The sequence below is a fragment of the Polyodon spathula genome, chromosome 2 (assembly GCF_017654505.1).
Source record: "Polyodon spathula isolate WHYD16114869_AA chromosome 2, ASM1765450v1, whole genome shotgun sequence".
Classification (NCBI taxonomy): Eukaryota; Metazoa; Chordata; class Actinopteri; order Acipenseriformes; family Polyodontidae; genus Polyodon; species Polyodon spathula.
Window position 1 is genome coordinate 105175826 of NC_054535.1, and position 15128 is coordinate 105190953.

General features: G+C 42.2%; 1 protein-coding gene and 1 long non-coding RNA gene across 6 annotated transcripts in view; one reads left to right on the plus strand and one right to left on the minus strand.

Moving 5' to 3' along the window:
- Positions 1-3451: 3451 nt before the first annotated feature.
- Positions 3452-4382, minus strand: LOC121306353. Its single transcript, XR_005948202.1, has 2 exons — positions 4187-4382; positions 3452-3901 (listed from the first exon to the last, which is right to left on the minus strand). It is a non-coding gene; the product is annotated as an uncharacterized LOC121306353 (long non-coding RNA).
- A 56-nt stretch (positions 4383-4438) lies between these two features.
- Positions 4439-15128, plus strand: part of LOC121306323 (single-stranded DNA-binding protein 2) — a 119704-nt gene continuing 109014 nt past the window's right edge. For 2 of the 5 annotated variants that reach the window (XM_041238073.1, XM_041238106.1), the window contains exon 1: positions 4443-4757. In XM_041238073.1, the coding sequence (XP_041094007.1) occupies positions 4702-4757 (56 nt within the window). In that variant the 5' untranslated portion in view covers positions 4443-4701. Of the gene's footprint in view, positions 4758-15128 lie in introns of all 5 variants that reach the window. The other 3 variants (XM_041238091.1, XM_041238099.1, XM_041238082.1) reach the window with 3 other exon arrangements.

Here is a 15128-nt window from a genome sequence, read left to right on the forward strand (position 1 = left end):
AGCACAAATAAACAAAAGTCGCCTCCCGAGGTGGTGAAGTTTCCTGATATTGAAATGAGATGTGGCAGCTTCATGATACAGATGAAAATGTCTGTGGAAAAAGAACACTGCAGAACATTGAGATGACATTGAACTTTCTCTCACCCCCTCCTTCTGAGTTCCTGGAATTGTTCTGCATATATGGCAAACTGAATCATGTGTTTTTTCTATACTATAACATAATATAAAGTCACTAATTTTGTCATTCTTTCTCCCTGCAGTGTTTGAACGTTGCTGTTAGGCGTGCAGCAAGGAGACAGTCCATTAAAATACAGCATGCTCACCAACTGATGAACTGGTATAGCCACTCCACCAGCCTGTCTGCTAGATTGCTTGGTTAACAGTAGCATGGTTTGAATCTCTCCTCTAACTGCCTCACTGTTTACCAGTGCTGCACTCTGCTGAAGTGTACCGTGGTAAAAACACAGCACAATGACACAGAATAACATGGCAAAGCACAAATAAGCGGAGTACATTTCAGGCGAGAACAGTAAAGCATGGTTAAAAAATATATTGTGAAAAAGCAAGATAAATGCATAATAAAAGCATGAGAAAATGATTGGAAACTGCAAAATTTCAATATAAAATCACCATGGTAAACAAAAAAAGTACTAGAAGGGTGCCCACTGCCATGAATTTAATATTTATTCATTGAGCCACTTGTTCTGTTACCACTGTACAGGGCCATGGCAAAATCCATGTGAGTAATGTGGTCAGGTTAAATTGGTGAATTGATTGCCAGTTTAACCTCTGTATAAAAGAACACCACGAGATCAGTTCAAGGGAGAGTGCAGGTGTTTGTGAGTGCTCTAATATTTTGTTGTATAGGCCCTGGGCTGAGCATCTTCATCCTATTACATTTGCTAATGTTTTTCTTAGTTTTCTTGTCTATAAAAGTTAAGGCGCACTCTCACAGGGGTTGCATCCTGGCTGTGTGAATGGGCTCTCATGGGTTAGGAAGGCAAAGTCAGCTGGCACTGAGTCATCTCGCCACACCACAGTGACCCTTGACCAACTCCAGTGGGAACCTGCAAAGCTAGGATTTGACTTGCATAGGTTGATAGACTGCCAGCAACCGTTTTCGAGCTCCTGGGTGTAAAGAGATTGGCCTGGCTGTGGAATTGGAGGTTGCCCGCTGATCATCAGTTCTCCTGGCTGTTGTGGGGTGTTGAGACTGTGAGGGAACAGAATTGGACCTTCTAAAGTGGGCTCAAATTATGGGGGTTAAAAAAATGTGGCATATTAAATGTGTCTTTAAAAAAAAACTATTTATTGCATTACGAGTGCTTCCTGCCATGCTTGACCATCGGCTACCCCACCACAGGACCACAGTTCTGTCTCAGGTAGGAGGCTGACTACGAGATGGTGAAGGAGATGGGTTAACACAGTTAAACAAACATTACATTACACAAGTACATGAATGGGACTCATTGTTACTCAGCCATCCCACACTTTGACACCCCATTGCTTTGTACAGTAATCAAGTCTTCATCATTGCATAGCCAGCAATGTCTTGTTCCTGGTTTTGTTTTGAATTCAGCACGGAATTAAGCAGTTGTTGTTTTGCTTGGCAGCCTGCAGTAACCAGAACAGCTCCCCTCCTTCATTCTGCTATTTCACACCCAACTGAAGCGACCCATGTGATCTCCTTATCTTACACAAATTCTCTTTTTCCATGTTGGCCTGATAAAAGCAGATCAAATCATATTCTAGTTAAATGAGAGCAGAGTGCAAAGACACTAATAGTATTATCCAGTGCCACCTGGGCTAAGAACTTGACTTATTCCCCTTATCTTTTTAACATTTGTTATTGACTTCATTTTTCAAAAAATATGTCTCACTTTCTTTTGATCAAATTATTTGTGTTTTAAAATCTGGCAGTGTTTGGAGGCAGTCTGACTGACAGCTTGTCTGTTGTATTCCATGCTTTTTCAGTTATCTAGAGTACATTTCTTTTTGTTTGTCTAGGAACCCCTCGTCAAATTTGGATGAAACTTGCTACGGATTTTCTTTTACAAGCTATTGAGTGTAACATAGTCTCTCGTTGTTTGCCTCTCCATACATATCTAGAGAAGCGTCTGTTAAATTATGATGAATGTGATCTGGTCATATTTTTTTTCATGCTATTGAGAGTATCAAAATCTGGGGTTATATAAAGGCATCTGTTCATCTGTACAGTATGTCAGGCTTACATGTTTACAGATACACACCGTGAACATGCTCCAGATCACGTTCAGCTACTGTTTCATGTTCATGGTAATTTCATATTCACAGCAGTGGCGTGAGATGAATGTCACTGACTTATAATATAGGATTATAGGACGGTGAACATCTGTTTGGCTGAAAGATCCTACACAGTCTATAATGTTCTTATAATGTGATATCTTATAACGTGAAGACAGTTACAGTGCAATGCATGGCCCCAGGAGCAAAGAGACAGGAAAAACTTACACAAGAGCAGTGGAAAGTTAAACAGTGGAGAATCTGCTAACAATTTATTTTTTATTTGCGTTATGATAGATCTGAAATCATCAGTATACGTGGGAGTATTTTGTATTATCCATATCAGTACGCTTGACATCACATGCTTTAAACAATCTTACCTGAGGCAGCTCTCAGACTGTCAGTCCTATGATATACTTTGAATTGCATGAGGGATTATGAGGCTCATGAAGGAGCTTGGCTTGGCAGTACTGGAGAGTCCAGTGTTCTTTTTATCTACAGTGTTATGGCTCGCTAAAGCAGTGGTGATGTCAGCTTCCCTATACTGCCTCTAGCCAGCCCTGGAGAGAGCACCCTCTAGGCTGCTGGTTGAGTTCTTTAGTCTTCATGCCGTTCCAAGTGTGCTCATCTGCTTGCTGGAGTGATGAGGACTTCTGGGACTGTCTGCAGAGGGATAACATGAAAACCGCCCTCCCCCTCTCATTCATTTGTGAAAAAAACTCAGTTATCCAGAGCAGGATCAATCAAGGAGCTTTTTTTTTTTTCCTGATATCACTATGTGTCCAAATCACTTTCAATGGTGAAGCCAAGCTCCAGTAATTAAAATACAAGTCAGTGGTATGTGGTGCTGACGTCACTTCCTTGTTCTCAGACCAGTTGCCACAGGGATGATTCTAAACATTATAATACGGGCAAGATTCACGTGGGTCTGAAGGAAAAGGACTGTATCATTTGGGGGATGCTATTTTAAAATACGTTGTACGAAACCTCAGAAACCAACAAAAAATCTGATTAAAATCAATGGCTCCTGAGCTGGTGACGAGCAAAAAATGGGAAATCAGAACAGATATTTCCAGTCAGAAATATAAAATCTCAGTTAAGACCTCCAGCAAATACATTCCATTAGGACAAACTGGATAAATAGTTGACTTTAGAACTTCTCCCTTGCACATTAACAATCACGATAGAAAACCTTTAAGACAGCACTTTATTCAGTAACAACTTTTAGCCATTGTAGCTTATAGGAACATAAGGAAAGTTATGAACGAGGGAAGTCAGTGCTCCTCAAAGATTGCTAGCAACTACTGTAGTAGATCTCAAAACTTTGTAAAGTGGGGTCCCCAATGATTCAGCCTCGATAACATGGCTGGGTAACCCATCCCACACTCTCCCCATTCTGTGGAAGCAAGTGCATCCTTCCCTCTGGGCTATGTCTGTCTCCGCTTCATTTCCAACTGTGTCCTCTGGGAGTGTTTTTTTGTCAGCTCCTTTTTTCATGTTTTAAAGGCTTCCATCAAGCCCCTAATTCGTCTTTGTTCTTGGCTGTATAGATTCAGTTCCCTCAGCCTCTCTTCAGAGCCCATTCCTTTGGGCCCTGGGATTAGTCTTCATTGCACTCTTCAAGGTCATCTGCATTCACCTGAGAATAATGAGATACAATGTACTTCTTTTCACAGGCCACCTACAACTGAGGCAACACCTAGCATGACTTAAGATGCTATGCATTTGGAGTCTTTTTAATTTGATTGTATCTTAAAAATCCAGGTAACTCACTTTTAAAAAGGTGCTAACTTCATGTGACGTCAACACAAAGGTCAAAGGAAATCATATTTTACTTCCCTCATATTTGCACAGGAACTCTGTCAAACGTAAGCCCATATGCTTCCAGCAAATTCAAGTTCAGAAGAAGGACAAGTCCCTTTACCTTGAAAGTATCTGAGGAGCTTCCAGTCCATGTTTTCATTCTGACTGCTATGCTAGTCTGTGTCTGTGGAGGGTGTCTGGGCCTTTAAAAGGAACAGCCAGTTGTTTAGACTCCTTCTCTGACGGTTTCTAACTCCCCTTCGCGCTGGGGGAGGTGAGGGGAGAGGGAGGTGAGGGGAGAGGGAGGAGGGAGACCACAGTGGAGGAGACAGAAAAGAGAGTGTGTGTGTGTGTGTGTGTGTGTGTGTGTGTGTGTGTGTGTGTGTGTGTGTTCGTTCGGAGGGGGGAGAGATCGCAGCCGGCGCGGGCTCCCAAACACCACACAGCATACAGCCACAGCAGGAGGAGGAGTAAGATATCTGTCCGTCAAGGCGGTTACCACAGTGAAGGGGCGGTCTTGGAATGCTCAACACCCAATGGGAAGCGACGCTCCGGGTGTCGCTATGGTGACGGGGTTGTGCCCGGGGAGGCTGTGATGGGTTGACAGGTGCGTGACAATCGGAGCTCTCTGCAAGCATGTACGCCAAAGGCAAGAGTAACAGCGTACCGTCCGACAACCAGGCCAGGGAAAAGTAAGTTTATTTTATGCAAAAACAAGTAATGAAATTAATGAACGGCTTGCACAGTGGGGCGAACAGACGGGAGGCTGCAGCGAGCAAATGTGGGGCTGTTTGGGGCTGGGGGGTTGGTTGTCTTTGAAAAGTTGTTATTGTCAGTAGTCCGTGGTTGGCAATAGTGTAACTTTATAAATACCTGCTACTACTGCAACCACTGCTTGGGATGCAGTGGCAGCCGGAGCGGCAACTAAATGACACGCACGGGAGTCGCTGAGCTGGTGTCGTGTGTGTTTTATTAACAAACTGGTGCTTTTGTTTTAAATGACCAGTGAGAATTTCAAGGGCAGTCACGGAATATGTGTAGTTCGGAGGGGTGCACATTGCGGCGCAAAGACTGTGTGTTGTTGGTACTGAAGCTGGGTGACGGTGGATAACTTTATTTCTGTAGAAGAACTAAACAAGGCTACCCCGTGCGCGATATATTTGATAAATAAAAAAGGAAAGATATGTATTTTGGCAGTGGGTGTTTATGGGTCCAGGAGTCGAATGAAACAACGCGTTTCCCGCAATTTGCATAGAAGCTGAATACACAGAATAATTTAAAGTAATACATTCAGCGAATATCGGTATGGTGTGTCATTATAAAGTCGGTCGTGTTTTGGAGAGTACGGTCAATATTTCGCTATTCTTGGCATTGCATGATACCCGAACCTTGCAAAGTTTGAACACAGAAGGGATGCTAAAGAGAAGTGAATCATGTTCAGTTGGGAGCTAGCTTTCTGTCTGACGCTTACAAAATTGCTCCAGTCACTGACAGGACGGTTTCGGTGTAACTAAATCTATATGTAACCTTAATTACCACGGATAACGACATGTCAAGTTGAGAGGGAGGTGAGAGTACTTGTGTAACGCTGAATGGTATAACCAAGGTAAACGCTGTGCACTTGTGTGTGTTGGCTGTACGGCGGCAGTGCATATAGTCGCTAGTTTGTTATAGAGGAACACAGACGGACTCGAAGAAAGTTACGTTGCAGGGGCTTTTTCGTAAGGGACCAGGCTTGATGTTTTGGGATAAGCAAAGTGTAAATGTATTCTTACTGGCTGGACGTAAGCGACAGTCTTGCTTCACGAATTGCTCCTACAGTAATTGGTATTTTCATAATACTCGGGTTCATCCGCATCTTTTCTTTGATCGTGTAGTGTTTTATTGCACCGGAGACCGGTTTACTGTCGTGCTGTGTGGCTACTGAAGGCTGACTGAGGTCTCTCATTTTCTCTTGGTAAGAGAAGAATTGGATGACGGCTGTAGATGCAAATAATAATAGCGATGATTTTTCAAAGAGAGGTATAGTGAAATGTATTAAATATTTGTTTGGTGCCGCCAACCGCCCCCACCCAAAAGAAAAATACACGTCGATGTGCAGCACTCGCTTATGTGCAAATGGGCTGTCCCGTCTCACATGAAGCTGACATGCAAATGGTATTCCTGTATCATGTCATATTAAAAGATATGGTGTAAGTTTTAGTTACATATTTGCATGGTAATTTTGCAGGTTTCTCGTGCATTTCCATACTGTGCATTCGTTTTCCATGGTTTTTCATGTTTTTCATGTATACATATACATATACATATATATACATACATACATACATACACACACACAGAGTACACATCAGTGGTGGCTGGTTGCCAAAAAAAAAAAAAAAAAAAAAAAACGGAAACGGAGGCAGAAAAAAGGCCCTGGCTACAGTAGATTCCTATTACTGTGTTCTGACTGACAGCACTTTTCGTATTTATTTATTTATTTATTTATCTATCTATCTATCTATCTATCTGGCAGACACCTTTATCCAAGGTGATTTACAGGTGGTACAGGGCAGTACTGTACAGGGTTGCAATGCAAGATTAATATTTAAATGCAGTATAGTTTACAGTAAGTGCAACTAATACTGCTAAAATAAAATATGAACTAGGATGCAACAAGTTAGGATGACAACAAGTTCTATCGACAATGATTTATTAATAGTGCAAGGATAGTGCATCAGCTGAGGATCCAGTAAGGTGGTGCTGAGGGCAGGCAAGTCCAGTGCAGAGTGGGAGGGGTAGATCAAGAAAACTACAGGTGCAGTCTAAACAGGGTTTACCCCAGTTCTGCTCCTAAATGCATTTTCTGCACTAGCCAACAGAGGCTAGCCAGACACTGGCATATAATTGTGCTTGCCATGTTTCACTGGATCACACACGGCGGGCAACTATTCAGCGCCTGTGGACTGCGAAAGCCATCATAGCAAAAAGAGGGCTGCAGATAGCGCACTGCTGGGAAACGAAAAAGTAAAAAAACAAACAAAAATTTCACTTCTTTAAGATGATGACTGAGATCTCTGTGACAGCTGTCATTTCGCTACAGTGGAACTTTCTGTTGGAAAAACGTGATCACCCAAAGCTGAGAGAATTCGTTCAACGGAATGTACAATATGGCGGTTACTTACCACGCGGGAATAAGCTAGGACAGGACTACCTTCCAGAGGGTTTTGCTGTACATTTTGAGGAGGTGAAATCTGTAGTGAATTAATGTGAGTCTTTTGCAATTATTTTTGATGAGTCCACTCTGTACTGCATGTTCTGTTTGAAATTATTTCAGGCCGAAAATGTAAACAGGAAAGTTAATTTCAGTGTTCGCCAACTGCGTTTACTTGGATGCTGCAAACTACACTACAGTTTCTCAAGCGATAATTAAAACCATTTCAAAATACGGTGCAGACTTTAACAAAGTATCTGCTTTTATAAGCGACAATGCAAGTTACATGACGAAATCTTTCAAATCTGTTCTCCAAGGTCTAATGCCCAATGCTGTCCATATTACATGCAATGCACATATAATTTCTTTTGTCAGTGAGCTATGGAGATGCAAGATTCGTAAAGTTGATAAACTAGTCTAAGTCGACTACATTAAAAAAATGTTTAAACACTGCCCCAGCTGCAAACTCCAGTGCAGGCAAAACATTGCAAACGTGGCTGAAATTACTGAAACCAGGGAACAGAAAATTGCACTTCCACTAGAGCCAGTAATTACATTGTGAAATTCCTGGTTCGGGCTGTACAGTGCCATGCAGCTCACCTGAAGTACTACTCAGAGTTCATCGAGAAGAACTCGCACAGATTGAAATGCAGGTTTTAACAGGCCCGTCAACCCTTCTGAACGATGTTCAGCTGAGTGAGGAAGTTCAGTTTGTTGCCAAGGATGCCGCAGGACTGATGGACTTAATCACTTGGTTCAAATCTCGACATGTCACAATTCATGAAGCTTACAACAAGGCCATGAGCGGACGCAGAGAGAGCTGTGCCTGAGCATCAACCAGCAATCCCAACAAACTGAGCGGACGCAGAGAGAGCTGTGCCTGAGCATCGACCGGCAACCCCAACAAACTGAGCGGACGCAGAGAGAGCTGTGCCTGAACATCAACCAGCAATCCCAACAAACTGAGCGGACGCAGAGAGAGCTGTGCCTGAGCATCAACCAGCAATCCCAACAAACTGAGCGGACGCAGAGAGAGCTGTGCCTGAACATCGACCTGCAACCCCAACAAACTGAGCGGACGCAGAGAGAGCTGTGCCTGAGCATCGACCGGCAATCCCAACAAACTGAGCGGACGCAGAGAGAGCTGTGCCTGAACATCGACCGGCAACCCCAACAAACTGAGCGGACGCAGAGAGAGCTGTGCCTGAGCATCGACCGGCAACCCCAACAAACTGAGCGGACGCAGAGAGAGCTGTGCCTGAACATCGACCAGCAATCCCAACAAACTGAGCGGACGCAGAGAGAGCTGTGCCTGAACATCAACCAGCAATCCCAACAAACTGAGCGGACGCAGAGAGAGCTGTGCCTGAGCATCGACCGGCAACCCCAACAAACTGAGCGGACGCAGAGAGAGCTGTGCCTGAACATCGACCGGCAACCCCAACAAACTGAGCGGACGCAGAGAGAGCTGTGCCTGAACATCGACCGGCAACCCCAACAAACTGAGCGGACGCAGAGAGAGCTGTGCCTGAACATCGACCGGCAACCCCAACAAACTGAGCGGACGCAGAGAGAGCTGTGCCTGAGCATCGACCGGCAACCCCAACAAACTGAGCGGACGCAGAGAGAGCTGTGCCTGAGCATCGACCAGCAACCCCAACAAACTGAGCGGACGCAGAGAGAGCTGTGCCTGAACATCGACCGGCAACCCCAACAAACTGAGCGGACGCAGAGAGAGCTGTGCCTGAGCATCGACCAGCAACCCCAACAAACTGAGCGGACGCAGAGAGAGCTGTGCCTGAACATCAACCAGCAATCCCAACAAACTGAGCGGACGCAGAGAGAGCTGTGCCTGAACATCGACCGGCAACCCCAACAAACTGAGCGGACGCAGAGAGAGCTGTGCCTGAGCATCGACCGGCAACCCCAACAAACTGAGCGGACGCAGAGAGAGCTGTGCCTGAACATCGACCGGCAACCCCAACAAACTGAGCGGACGCAGAGAGAGCTGTGCCTGAACATCGACCGGCAACCCCAACAAACTGAGCGGACGCAGAGAGAGCTGTGCCTGAGCATCGACCGGCAATCCCAACAAACTGAGCGGACGCAGAGAGAGCTGTGCCTGAACATCGACCGGCAACCCCAACAAACTGAGCGGACGCAGAGAGAGCTGTGCCTGAGCATCGACCGGCAATCCCAACAAACTGAGCGGACGCAGAGAGAGCTGTGCCTGAGCATCGACCGGCAACCCCAACAAACTGAGCGGACGCAGAGAGAGCTGTGCCTGAACATCGACCGGCAACCCCAACAAACTGAGCGGACGCAGAGAGAGCTGTGCCTGAGCATCAACCAATGTTTTCATCGCAGAGACGGGTAATGAAGAAAGACACAGCTGCAGGATGCTCCATGCTCGCATTCAGCAGCTCACCAGCAAGCAGAGTTGTTGTTAATGTCAGGGCTTTACATGTTTATATTTTGATGTTTTTAAACACATATTCATGCTTTATTACAACACGTGAAATTTCGGATTTAAATGCCTGAAACCGTAAAATTCTAGTTTTTTAAAGTGCTATGAATGTGAAATTTACCATAATGTACCGTGAATTAGGTAGGGCCCTAATTATAATGCTACACAATATATGCGTTTGATTTTTTTTCACTTTGAGATTTTGAGGGGTATTGCCTCCCTTGCTCCTAAGAACCCAAGCAACCCTTGCAGTTTAAATTTTTGAAATTACGGTTTTGGGTAGGTGTTTCATTATAACATGTTCACAATGTACTTACTGAACATGTATTAATACGTTTTAATGCAGGTAGCACCAAATGCCTCAACCAGTACCAATGGTATCTCTGCACAATGCTATACATGGAATTCTACATGCAGCTTTATAAAGGGAAGTGCTAAAGAGCCTCAAAGAACACCCAAGTACTGTTCTTAATGGTAAATATTCTCTCAGGTCAGTATAATTAGCAGTTCAAAATAGTGCCATGTCAGAAGCATTGGTTTACTGTAAAAAAAAAAAAAAAAAAAAAAAAAAAAAAAATGAAGCAAATGCAAAGGCATTTTTTAGCAGACTAAAACCCTTTACCGTATACATTTAACAGAATAAACTTATTTGCAGAAAGGAGCAGTTCAAATAGTTCTGTTCCTCTGATAAATTGTCTTTGCCTTTGAAATAGAGGGCCCATAATAAAAATAAGATTGCTTAGTAATATAATTGCTGCAGCCAAGTCATTCTTGCCAGTTTTTAAAAATATTTATATGTTTTTTACTTTAAATATCGGGGCACTTTCTTTAGATTACATTATTTTCTACCTTGAACAAGGGCTGACCGTGCTGGTTGGTTGGGATGGTTAATATGTAAGCAAAAAGACTTTAATTTCCTAATGATTTCAGGTACATGCCTTTAAAATAACGCTAGCTGTGAAAGAAGGACTGCGATCTTGCTGTTTTTTTAATACACAAATGAGCTTTATTTACACAAATAAAATGTCTTAAATGATGCAAGCAAATTCCTGCACTGTGTAGCACGCAAGCTTCAATAAGAAAGCTGAGAATTCATTTCTATGTAGAACAACGACAAGTTTTCATTTATTTATTGATTTATTTTGCCTACTTCAGTAAAGTAAAAACAGGTTATCAAACAGTTCTGTTATTTTGAAATAGCACTGCATCAGATTATTACTACTGCTTGCCTCCTCTGCGCTATGGGTTAGGTGCCTGTGTTGGTTGGCACTGCCAGCTGCTTCCATAACCAGTACTGTACAAATCACTGATGTTTGGGGAACAGTCTTATAAGCAATGACATTCTGGTGAACAGGTTCTGCTGAACTACACGTGATATTTGTAGAGTAGTTTCATATCCCTATAGACTGGTTATTTCAAATCTGTGTTGCCCATGGCAGCCCCACTCTCTCATGACGTTAACTGAAATGCCAATTGGAAACAGGTAACCAGTGCCCCAGCTTGCTGGAACAGGAAGTACAGCTTTAGTTTACAAAGTAATGCCTTTGCCAGTTTTAAGACAGGCATCACCTTGCTTTTATTGTGGTTGGAATATTTTTTTGCATGTGTTCAAGTGTCTGTATTCGTTACACATTTCTGTGCGAGAGAAAACTCTTAATTCGATTTTGACCGGAAGTTCAAAGAACTGGCAGACCAAATGATTATAACTGGGTTTGGTTACAACACTACACAAACTGTTGTTCAAGAAAAAGAGCATTCTGAAGAACGGAATGTAGGTTTAAATTTCATAACCCCTGAAATGTTTAAAGTGACATCGCAAATAGAGAACATTCATATTCAGTCTTAAGAAACATGTCTTTCAAAACTAGCAACCTTGTTTACGGTATATTTTGCCCAAAACTATGTAGGAGATACCGGTACAGCATTATATAAAAGAATACAGAATCACCTATAAAAAAGTATGTTAACCAGAGGTTCAATAATTTAGGAGATTAAGCATAATAAAAACAGCAGCAACAGCACTAACAAAACAAGAAACAGGATCTCCGAAGTGGCATGGGATTGGAATACTGCGTTGTTGACCAGTCTGTCTTTTGTGTTGCTATTTTCATTCTCTTTACCAAACAACTGCTTCACTGGTTTCCATCTTCCCCTCTGCATTCAGGAGTTTGTGGTTTTGGTCTCTGGTGAAGCAGTTAAAATGAACAGTAGCTGGCAGACAGCAGTTCTAGTTAATAACCAATAGTGAATAAGCTGAAATAGAAATGCAATTATATTTGAGACATTTCAATAAGAACTCAAGGTTCATAGTCGTTTTGTTTTTGTTTTTTAATTTAAATGTATATTTTGTTATTAATGCTTGTGTGTATGTGGCCCTGTAATCCATTGGCTTGAATTGCACAGTGCATAGTGCACTGTGAAACTGTCGATGTAAATAAGTGATGGAAATCATGTGATAACAGTGATTTATCATGCACATATTCAGCTCGTTATCAGAGCAAAATGTAATTATCGTACATTACTAATATGCATCATACAAGAAGCACATGGCTTTTACCTTCTAATGATGGAGGCAAGATCCCACCAGTGGGAGTATCCATTACAAAACCAGCAGGCAATACTGCCAGATTCCTGCTGCCTGTATGTAGCACCCCCTGCTGGTTGGTGGTGGGGGAGCGCATCAGTTGTGCAGCAGGAACTACTGCTGTTCTGTACAGTGCTTATCGATGTATGCTGCTCAAGTCAGCCACGTACTGTGTATGTTGACAGATCAATCAGAAATATTCTGTTTGTCTCATCCTATTGAGGACAGTCGCTAACTTTTCAGTAAGAAAAGTGCCCTTTTGCAGTGCTGTGGAAACACTGTGGATCTGCTACCGGCAATGCCAGTCCAACGGGTGTTATAGAGGCTGGATGTCAACTTGGAGAACTATGTGCTGTAGTGCAATCACACAATGCATAGCGCTACAGCACAGGTCTGATGTGCTGTGCCTAATGGCAAGACTTATCTTTATAAATTAGGAGATTCTTGGTGTTAATTTTCAGTGTTGACTGAATGGCAGACTCGAAAGTATCCAAGTAAAGTTGTGGGCGTTGTGACTTTGTAAACTTCATTTATAATATTTATTGACATTTTCGTGAGATGAGGTCGTGGTCTGATTTCAAATGTGGATGTTTTACTCGTTAAACGGTTGCAGAATATCTTTTAAATTAAAATAATAAAATGAGGAATCAACAATTTATTAGAGATGTTGGGCTTACTTTTGTTTTCGTTCACTTTTGATGGACAAAAGTAATCACTCTGCTGTCTTTTATTGGGATTTTAACTTTTGTACTGAACTAAAGTGCAAATCTGAATTTTTCAGGTGTCCAATCAGTTAATAATATTGTGGCATATAGTCAGAGGTTTTAGGTGTGTGTGTGTGACCATGATGTTTTCAGAGAGAACAAAACATACATGTCCCCTGTGAGGTACTGTCTTATTGAACACCCTGTCTGTCCGTGGCAGCAAGCATGCCCATCCAAGTACTAGCTCTCAACGCATAACTTTAAAAGGTTCCTATTAAAACAAGAACTGGGCAATACACAGATTATTTTCCTAAAGTCTTTTATCACTCCATTAAAAATCCACAGACTGGTGTTAAGAAGGCGCAGAACACTCTGCCTTAATTAAATCTATTTGTGTTGTGTGTGTTTGTTTAGAGACCTTCGGCGCATATCCCTTTGTGCAAGTCCCTAACTAGTAGTAAGGACTGCAGATTTATTTTCTATGTTGATCTAATTTGGGAATCAAGATCTTCTTTATCTGGGGTCTTCAATAGGGAGCCATCAGTCTTGCCATCATAGAGGTAATAAAACAAAATATTATTTAACATCATGTAATCCAAAAAACTAAAAAATTATATCGTCAAAGTCTACTAGAAGCTGGAGTGGTAGTACGGTATTTCATGGTAGACTTCGAAATGCCACATTTTGTCAGTTTTTTGTTAATTAGATAGAAAACTACAAAGCGCTGTTTAATTTAATATGTTAATGTAACATTATTCAGCGGGTTTCATTCAACTTTATTAAGCAACATTATTTAATTCTATAGGGTGATGCAAAGCTTTTGGCCACAGCTGTAGATGTGTAAAATAGGACCTTCTGTACCAATAGTTATGAGAGCCAGACATCAAGTAGTGTACGTGAGGTTCCAGTTTTGCCTGTAAGAACAATAAATAAAACAAATGGCTCCTATTTCTAACAACAAAATGCTGTTGAGCAGTATTGCGTGCACCTCGCTAGGTTAAGAAATGTTGATCGACCTTTTCTCATTAATATGCAAGTGGCATCATCCTCATGGTAGAACAAGGTTAAGCATGCATAACGAAATAGCTTAGTGCTGCGTATAATTGTATGTATGCCTCAGATTTTTGGGAATATAAATAACATGGGTTTCCATTTTAATCCCAGTGCCACGCTGCAAAGCAGTCCTCTCTGTTGCTGGGGTTGGGCATTGTAAAATGCTGGACATTAAAAGGGTTTAACAGCCCCTTGGCATAGGTGTGGAACATCAGAGATATCTTAAAATCCATTGGATTTAGATTCAGTTTGTGCCATTTTCTGTTTCTGTCATAACATCCAGCGACTGTTTAAAATGCAGCCACTCTACCCCTGTACCTGTAACCTCTACCCCAAACCTCCGAGTACATGTGGTGCTCGGGAGTGTAACCAAGCAGCCTTCCTGCCCCAGGTGGGTGTAAAAAATACCTAATGTGTTCAGCAGTATTGCATGTTGTTTTAAGATGGCATTTAATAAATATATAGTTTGAAACTGCTAGTTTAGAAACTACTGTATCGGCTGCATTCTATTTAAAACCTCCTTTCTTTCCAGACTGTGTCCTTTTACTGAAACTAATGCAATAAACATCAGGCTGTTTGACATGGTAAATGTAGCCTTTATCAAAATTAATGATTGTACATTCATGAAGAAGATTCCAAAATTGCAAGGGGTGGGGGGAGTCCATTGTCGTATTGGGAGTTTCCAGACAGAAGTTAGCTTCTGATACCTTCCTTGTTAAATTACAGCGTTTCCATAAACTGGTAAATACCAGTCAGAGATGGTTTCAGAAGCTAGTTGACGGGCAGAAGCCGGACGTCAGTTTGACTGGCAGTAAAAGGTCTGCGAAGGCAGCTAGAAACATTGAGTGAATTTGTGTACCTCTTAGGGCTGCAATAAAGGGTACATTTTGACCTTTGATGGTTCAGAACACATTACCGAAGGAAGGTTCAAACCTTCGATGGTACTCCTTTGCATAATTTACTGGTGGTCACCATAGCTACTTGTTTATATTTGATTGAAAATCCTATTATTTTATAAGTAATCTATATAAATAGAATAAAACCATTCACATGTAGTTT